We start from the raw sequence: 9,707 nt of genomic DNA on the forward strand, positions 1-9,707 counted from the left end.
TCTTCCTCTTGTGATTCTCATTTCATGTGCTTAGCTATAACACAATCCTCCTTTACACCCTTAAATATTAACACTGCTATTCTCTTGATGTGGGATTCCTCATCATCATAGGAATAAATGATTAATTGTTACCATACCGAGCAAGTGCAACTTTTATAACTATATGAATCAGCACTGTGCCAAACCCTTCAAGAATAGTAACAGTGTTTGAGTGTTTATTGCACTTTATTGCTTCCTGGATCATTTAAAAGGAGTCGCTGACAAACAACCATTTACACAGGCTTTAAAGTTTGCCTCGGATGTACTGAGCAGTTCTGCATCTCAAAATGCAGACATACCTTCTTTCCCAGCAATTTAATGCTGGGTATTTGGCAGAAAACTCCACGGCCTGTCCAGCAAATGCTACTATTTGCAATGGCACATCTTGTGTGTTACCAGAAGATAATTTTAATGAAACTTTGAGCGTAGTTTTAAGTGCTGTTCTAACAATCATGCTGGCTTTGGTGATGTTCTCCATGGGTTGCAATGTGGAACTTCAGAAATTCTGGGCCCACATAAAAAGGCCCTGGGGTATTTTTGTGGGTTTCCTTTGCCAGTTTGGAATTATGCCTCTCACAGCCTTCTTGTTGTCTCTGGCCTTTAACGTGCTTCCTATTCAAGCTGTCGTAGTGATGATCATGGGATGCTGTCCAGGGGGCACAGCCTCCAATGTCATTGCCTACTGGGTGGATGGAGACATGGACCTAAGGTAAGGGCAGCCATTCTCTAAGTAGTTAATGTACTTTCTACAGTGTAAACTTTATGTTTAAAAGAACTGTCTGATTCTTTTTCTTAGCTTCCTGCCCCATGCCTGGTGGAGCTTCCTTCTTATAAAGATGTTTAGTTAGTGTAATAGTAGTAAATATAAGCAGAGCAGCAAATATCTTTGGTTCCTTGAGCATTTGTGAGGAAGACAGCACAACAGAATTCTGTATATTAGAAAATGCCTTTATTGTAAACCTTTAGATGCTGCAGAAAACAGCACTGAAGAAGACTTCTAAAATACTGAAGATTATTAAAACTTTCTTCAAGTTAGAACTACTTCTATGGTTTTGTTTCTTGTAAGATCTTGGGTAGTTTAAAAAAAAAAAAAAAAAAAAGAAAAAAGGATTTCAGGACCTGAATCCTGTGTACAAAATAGTGGCTGTGCAATAGTTGTTAAATAACGTTTCTTGAAAAAGATCACTGTTGGAAAAATATTTTCCTTCCTTTTGTGTTCTATACAATGAACAGACAGGCAGAGGTTTTCTTTTCAGGAACTAATGCAAATGAAAATCCCTTGTGGTAATTTTATCTACTCCTGGCACCTTTTGCAAAGTCTTCAAATTGAGGGAAAGTTTTACAGGCTAGAAGGCACTGACTAACGCAGCTCCATATACAGGGCACAATGAAAAAAACTCCTTCATGGCTAAGTGTGGTACTCTCAGTGCCGGGGCCCTCTGAACTCAGAAACAGATATGTAAGGCACTTGGCATGGTCTAAGGCATCAAACATGCAGGAGAATTGAACCCTACTCTTGATGCAAATTTCTGGGGAGTTCATTAACTCTAACAAACTTTAAAAATGAGACATCTTTTTATTTTTATATCCCAATTACTTTGCTCTAAAATAAACAGGATCGTTTCTCTGTTTCCCACAGAGTAACATAAATTGGAGCATTCATCCAATCTATCATGCCAGTCTGAAATAGAAATGGAAAAAATAATAGAAGTAAGAAAGATGTGGAACTAAGGCAAATAGGCTAAAAAAGTTAATATTTCTAGCTTTAATAAGACATTTTTTCCGTCCCTTGAAAATAATGGACTTTTCTGTAACATACAGGTGCTAATGTAATGCCTGCTTCCAAATTATGTATGAAGTCAGCTCTGCTAATCACCAGCTTCCTCACTGTGGAGGAAAGACCTATGATATTAGAAACTGTAAGGCACTTTATTTAAATAAATACAGGTCTAAGAAACCACAGATGGAAAGATACCCAACTCAAGTTTGAAATTCTGTCCTAATCTTTCCCAGGAAGAATACACTGATCTAAACTATGCTTTCTCAGCTCCATATGTTCAGAGTCACACCACTGAAATCAGTAGTAAAAATCCAAATTGATAATGTTATAAATATGAGTAGGGTTTATATCCCGTGACACTGGCAGAGCACAAAGCAAGTTCAGAATACCTATAAAAGGTTATGCTTCAGGTAAAGACCTTTACCTTAAGAAGTCAAAGACTTTTGGTCAGTACCTTTGTGACAGTAATTCAGGGACCAGGAGATATGGGATGTACACCAACGCAAGCATCTTCAGTTCTTGATAGAAGAATAACAATATAAGTAGCGTGGCTGGTTTCTAGAGTCAGGGCAACATTATAGAAAGCTTTCCCATCATGTCAGAGAAAGGTTTTCTCTTTACCGATAATATTTTATGTTTATACATGACAATGCATCACCGATGTCTACAGTCCCGCTTCAAAACATCACAGTGCAAATAGACCACAAGTTAGAGCAGGAATTAATTTTCTACTGCTCATACAATCACAGGGAGGTGAAGTATGAGGTTTTATACCTTTCTTAGTAACTCACACCCAGATGATATCCTTTAAAGCTTCCCATAGGGACACTTGTTTTTGACATCTCTTGACATTTCACTAGAAAAACTGCTTCTGAAGCACCATCTCCTCTGCTCCATGGCTCCCCAGGGAGCTTCTGTGAGCACAGGGACTAAGGTCAGAGAACAGGCAGAGTTTAGAGCAGGACGTAGTAGATACAGGGACAGTACGAAGATGTAGGAAATACAGAGGTAGGAAAAATAAGCTCTTTTATCCATTTGGGGCTTCACCTAACACTAAATGTAACCCATGGCTCTTTTTTCTCTGTGTGTAGGAACTCTCTTACTAGAGGGTCCTACAAAGTTCTGTTCAATGACACTGAAGCAGAGTGACGGGAACCAAAATTAATACAGATATTCCTGTGGTTTCTGTATTAATTGTTCTAGATTTGTCTGTATCTTTCCAGTTGGTGGGACAGGGTCAGTAGCTCCTTTGCTGAGGGCAAAAACACAAAAGAAAAATCAGAACCAAGGCTCATAAGGAAGTTTCCCAAGTCCCTTACCTAGAATACTCATTATTTTTATGTCAGAGGAGTGTGATTTGTAGGCACAATTTTATTTTTTCTACTCAAATTCTGAGAATTTCCTCCTTATTTTAGCTGTCTTGCATTTTCCTGCTTCTTCATACCTACAGCAGTATGTATCTTTTAGTGCAAGGTGTATCAGGCCTGATGGTTTCAAGGCTTTATATTTTAAACCAGAAATGTCTTTGCACAAACTAAAGAAGTAACTATACTTATGCTCAGCTTCACTGAGTAATTATCAGCACCTACTCTTTGGCCTAGAGCAAAACAAGCCAGAAATGTGTATTTTATTATATCACACATCCTAAACGCTGAAATAATTTTGTTTTATGCTGTTGACTTTGGAGTGAAATTTTAACATTCTAGAACTGCTGGTAAAATGGAAAGCTCTATTTGATGTCCATCTGACCCTGTCTAGCTTGCCACCCTCTCAGAAGCCAGACAGACAGACAACATGCAGACAGACTTGCCAACAGACCTTCCTGATGACCTTCTGTCTGACTGCCTCCTTTGCTCTGAAAGTTATTGTTCTGTGGCAACAGAACACGTTGATATTTTATGTTCCTTTCTCTTCAACAGAAGCCATTCCTTCCATTTAGCATTTTTCTAGCCTGATATACAAGATAAATTGACTGTAGCCAGCAGCATTTTTTGCCCACCCTTTTATAAGTTGTTAAGTCATAAGAAGAAAATAAGAAAGACTATAGGCTAGCACAAAATGAACTGTGACTCTAACGAATTTCTTTGCAGCATCAGCATGACAACTTGCTCCACAGTGCTTGCAATGGGAATGATGCCACTTTGCCTCTTTATTTACACCAAGATGTGGACTGATTCTGATGCAATTGTACTCCCTTATGACAGCATTGGTGAGTCCAGTGAACCAGCACTTTCCCCTCTGACTCTCTTCTTTATCCTCCCTCTAGTAACAACCACCTTTATACCAGAGTCCTGCAGAGTCATGAAGAAATGACCATAGATTTAAAAAAAAAAAATACTCATCCTCCTGCTTTCTAATATCTTCTGTGGGAATTATGAACCTAGATCACTTTAAGTCATCAACAGCTCTACAGAACAAAGACTTGAAGTAATAAGTATGGTACAGATATTTACCATGAGGTTGTGCATGTTTTTCTTTCCAAATGGTTTGGAGACCTGCATGATACTTGAATAAGAATATAAAATAATTTGTACAGGAATAGCTGCATCCCCTGAATGAAAGTGTTTGTTAACAGCTTTAAGGCACAATCCTGCCAAGTGCTAAGTGCTGAGGCCATAATCTGGCACAGTACTTAAGCACATGTGGATAATTAAGCAAGTGATTAAAGCTGCTGAGTCTCTTTGAAAAGTTGCAATCTACTCCACCAGTAGTGGCTTCATTTGACTTCCTGTCAAAAATCTTATCCAGCTACAAAAAGAGAATAGTCAAACTATCTAGAAATACATGCTCCAGTGCTTTGCAGAGCCGTGGCCCTAGTGTTTATCAAGAGTAGTTCCATGTTGTGCTAATCTTAAAAGGCAGCAGTGTCACTTTCATATCCTTCATTTCCCATTGTCCTGGGGAAAAAAAACCCAACACATACATTGCGTGTGCTTTCAAAATAAATACTGGAGAGGGGAGCCCAAAACAAAAGAAGCTCTAATCTGGGTTTGATATGGTACAGTAGCAAAACACCTGCAGACAAAATGAACATTTAATATAGCTACTCTCATCACAGGATAGTGATGATTAGCACGCTCAAATTTCTGTTTGCCTTTCTGACACAGGTGAATGAGCATGTAGCTCAACAGAATGGCAATTGCTTCAACAGGCTGCCAAAGATAACAGACTCTATAGAAAAGCAAACGGGCAGGTGCGGGTAGACTGTGCATGCGTGCTCTGGGGTGTGCATACCAGAAACATCCTCTGAATGCTTGTTTCATACCCCCAGCTCCTCTCTACACTATGTCTGTCCTCCTGTCGTTAACTTCTGCATGATACATGGGTTTAACTTGTCTTCTTTCTTCTTTTTTACAGGAATTTCACTGGTAGCTCTTGTTATTCCTGTTTCATTTGGAATGTTTGTTAACCACAAATGGCCCAGTAAAGCAAAAATCATACTTAAGGTAGGATATATAAAGCTGAAGCATTAGTAATTATGGACAAATTATGGAATTAGAGGCATCACTGAAGCAGTACATTCATAGTATTAGTATCTGACTTCATAAGAGTTTTCAGCAGTTTTCAACAGAAAACAAATGAGATGCTGCGGAAATGTATTGCTCTCTCCCTGCATAAACATGCATGAGTTGCATACATTATTAGAAACCATTATTATCCGAAGAGCCTACTTTTGTCTTTGGCTACAACTAAGTTAGTAACTGGGTTCAGTTTATAATGTGAACTGAAGTGGGAAGTAAAGTCATTCGGGTCAACTGGAAGCAGTTTTTCTCTGCAAAATAATAAAAAAATGAAACATTCTGAATCAAAGAAAAAATCTACTTTTAAACCAGTTTATTGATTTTGGGGGCAATTTTGAGTGTAAAGTCAATATTTATTTAAATAGATTTTGAAAATGTTCCAACTGTTAAAAAAATCTATTCACAAAATTCAACTGTGTTTACAAGATAGTTTCAGATGCATCAAAATATGGGTTTTTTTGGCAAAAAATATTATCTCCAAAATAATCATAATCATAACAGCTTAGCTGCATTTAATGTTAACAGCAAACTAATCATTCTGAACATGAGGTTTAGGTTTAAAGTGATTGTCAGATATACTGAGTACTTTTGGCCTTTGTTAGCCATATATATGGTTATATATATATGTTAACATATATTTTCTAAATTTTCTTAAACAAAACTAATCTGGCAACTGGTTATTCTACCTATATTTCATTACCATTTCTCTGCTCAGGTAGTATAGAAAACAAAGTCCTTTTAAGTCCAGTTCATTTTCTTCAATTATTAACTTACTGTGTTGTATTTTAAAATGCATTCACAGCTTACTTATGAACTTGAGTACTATTGAGTGCTGGTTTCAAAACTGTACTATTCCTGTTTAATCAGTTAAGGGAAAAGTATGGTCTTGAACTCACATGTAAAGACACTCTACTTGTTCTCTCAGCAAAACACCATTTAATTCTCTTTCTGAGTGGATGAGCAACCCACAGCAGGGTCCATTGACAGTTTGCTTTATGTAGGACAATGAAGCATCAAGTGAATATTGAGCCATAGCTGCCAGATTAAAGTCCATACAGTGAGAAATGGAAATAAGAACACAAAGACAGTGCTCCAGGTGAAACAGAAGAGCTTGTCATGGCCAGACCATGTTTCTTCTTCCTAGGTGCATGTGGTTAATAGGTCAGTCAAACAAAAGTGCTTGTTCACTCAGTGCTCTTAAAAAGGCTTCAGCTAAAGACTGATGAAGTCAGTTCAATGGGAATTTATGTTTTAGCTGAGAAATGGATTCTCCTAAGCTTAGCCCCAGAAGTCTGCCAGTGAGATCCCTGGCAATATATGTCATAAGGGCAGATGTTTCACTTGGATATTGACAAAAGAGTGAGATATCACTCCCTTTGTCAAGCAGAGGTGAGGATCTCTGTATATTCAGGTGCAGGAAATAAGATCAGCTCAGTGACTAAGAAATGTCATTCGAGCTAGCAGCCAGTTTTCAAATACAAACTTTCAACTACATTAAAGATTTACTCCACTTGGTAAACAATTTTCTATCACTAATGATCTAGCATCTAGTTACCATATACTGTACTAAGCCAACAGTTTCCCAACAACTTGGGAAAATTTTTCTAATTTGTGCACTATTCCTCACTCATGTCACACCTGCGGGATTATTTTTAATCTCCAACTCTAAGTACTATTATAGCTAAGGGTTCAAGAGACTAGCTTTATAGGTATATGCTATAGATACCTATTATTGCTGTGCCTTGATCTATATCTGTAGTCACATATTGAAGTACATTGTACATTTTCTGTTTGGGAAAAATTGAAGCTATCTAATCTGTTTGCCTGCTGTGAATTACGTTGTCATAAACTTTAGATTTTACGTTTAATAAGATGTTTCATTGACTCAGAGACACTCACGGGTCTGTTTGACGCTATGTTTGATGCCACCAAATTTCTTTAGGGTCTTTCATTCACTCAGTCCTTCCTCTTTCCCCTCACAGATCGGTTCCATTGTGGGAGCAGTCCTCATTGTGCTCATTGCTGTGGTTGGGGGAATACTCTACAAAGGCTCCTGGATTATATCACCCAAGTTATGGATCATTGGCACCATATTTCCTGCAGCTGGCTATTCTCTGGGATTCTTTCTGGCCCGCATAGCTGGTCTGGCTTGGCACAGGTATAGATTTCTCTGTTATAAAGATCTTATTTCAGCTGTTAAAGATTTTCTATAATGATTAATCAATGCTGAGAATGCTCCCTAAACGTTAGCTACGCCACAGAGTCACTCATTCCCCAACCCTGTTTCTGGATACTATGTGTAGATAAAACTTTTCTGTGCCCACTTTTATTTACAGATTTTAACTGTACTATTTCCTCCAGTCTTCCCCTTGTGTACCCAAGTCCTGCACTTCAAAGGAAGTAGACAAGACAGATCTGACTTATGAGTTGTTTGGGACTGTGGTAAAATTTCTCATGAGTATGAGGCAGACAACAATTTAGAATATAATTACAAGAAAGGGAGACAGTGATTGTTACTGAATATAACATACATGGCTTGAAGTTGGAGTACCGTCCTTTACAATTGCTGAACTGCCATAAATTGTTCTGGTGATAACACCCACATGATTTGTAGAGTGTTTTGTTGACTACTTGAGCTTAAGGATACTGTTTTCTCAGTTACTGTATGTTTCTTGCTTATCCAGATTACTAAAAAGCATAAGGACACTCAGGTTGCTATTTCACAATTGTCTTTGTATGATTCCCTTCAGATGTCGTACAGTGTCTCTGGAAACAGGCATGCAAAACACTCAGCTATGTTCAACTATAGTACAGCTCTCCTTCAGCCCTGAACAACTTGAACTGATGTTTACTTTCCCACTCATCTACAGCATTTTCCAGCTGTTGTTTGCACTACTAATTTTAGCAGGTAAAGTATAGATAATTTCTGTTATAGCATTATAATTATCATTAATTCTGTCAGTCTCATTTTTCATGGATATGGAGAAAAAAATAAGGAATAAAAATAGTCAAATAGAAAACAGTTAAGTAAATAAGGACCCAAAATATTACTGAGCATGACCACTGTGCTGTGACCTGCACTTAATGAGGAATGTACAAGGCTCAGTTCAAGATTTGGAAGACCGTTTTTTTTCAGCACAAGGGAGGGGATCTCCACCACCTACAACCAGGCACATGAGAATACCTTGAGCACACAGTTGTTATTATATCCCTTGGCCAAGGAAGGGCAAATGTGTTTTCTTCCACCACCCCAGGTTGCCTGGCCGTACAGCTGCACAGCAGGGCCATCCCCACAGGTGTGCACAAACTCCACCTCTTATCAGCTGTTGAGAGAACAGGTATTAGCTTCACAGCTAATGTGAGAAAATACCTTTCATTAGAGGTAAAGGTCTCTTTTTTCTTCCCACATAACACTGCTGCTACTACAACTAACCCATTGTGGGCTGGGACCTTGTCTCTGTTGCTCACCTCTAAAACCAGCTGTGACTATTGAGCTCCCACTCCCAAACCAGAGGCCTTACCCAACATCAGAGCACTGCCCCAGGGATGCAGCCTGCGAGGTCCAGCCCCAGCTCTGACCTCTCTGGCAGGCAACAGCTTGGGAACAGACAAAACACCTTGTCCCAGCTCCTGACAAACAGGACTCACGTAGAAGAGTCAGTCCCAGAGACTCGGCCAAGAGCCGAAAGGATTCCCAAGGGAGACAGGCAGTACTTTTAAAATTCACTGCACGCAATAGGAACACAAAGCAATCAAACAGCAAATGCATAATTTAAAATATTTTCCTTGTTATTTTCTAAACAAACTTTTCCAGTAATGAGTGCTGTTGACATAAAATAGTTAAATATAGCTTTAAAGAAAATGTCTGAAGGCGTTGGAATGTTTTGGCAATATAAGGAAGGAAAATGTTGCATGGCTACATGATACTACAGTGTCTTTTTCAAACAATTGTTATAATATCTTTATTTAATACTAAATATACACAAATTTCCAGGCTACCGTGTTTACAGAAGACAGCGGGTCAAAACAAAGACAGATGTTGAGAAAACAGAGGAAAAAGAAGATTCAAAATCGGTATCATCACAAGCTCAAATAAATGGAGGATTTGTATCAAATGAGACTAAATAGACAATTACCTCTGTTCCCACTAGTTGAAAAGATATAAGATATACGGTTTACTTAAAACTTGTTTTTTCATGTGCCATTGCTTCATGAAAATATTTAACAAAAGGAAGTCTGCTTATATTGTACAGTAAGACTTTGAAATTACTAAATTATGAAAGATTTCTACTTTGATTTTGAACCCAGTTTTTGCCACAATTGTAGAATATGGTTTTGAAGATAATTCCCTAAAAATAGTTAATGTT

General features: G+C 38.1%; 1 protein-coding gene across 1 annotated transcript; it reads left to right on the forward strand.

The window, feature by feature from the left end:
* Positions 1–326: 326 nt before the first annotated feature.
* On the forward strand, positions 327–9,468 carry SLC10A2 (solute carrier family 10 member 2; the record flags this gene model as incomplete). Its single annotated transcript, XM_082063112.1, has 6 exons — positions 327–748; positions 3,910–4,028; positions 5,177–5,265; positions 7,323–7,498; positions 8,091–8,248; positions 9,335–9,468. The coding sequence occupies 6 exons, from the start codon at positions 327–329 to the stop codon at positions 9,466–9,468; spliced, it is 1,098 nt and encodes a 365-aa protein (XP_081919238.1).
* Between the last annotated feature and the right edge of the window lie 239 nt (positions 9,469–9,707).

Source organism: Streptopelia decaocto (assembly GCF_964273445.1).
Source record: "Streptopelia decaocto genome assembly, chromosome: 1".
NCBI classification, from domain to species: Eukaryota; Metazoa; Chordata; class Aves; order Columbiformes; family Columbidae; genus Streptopelia; species Streptopelia decaocto.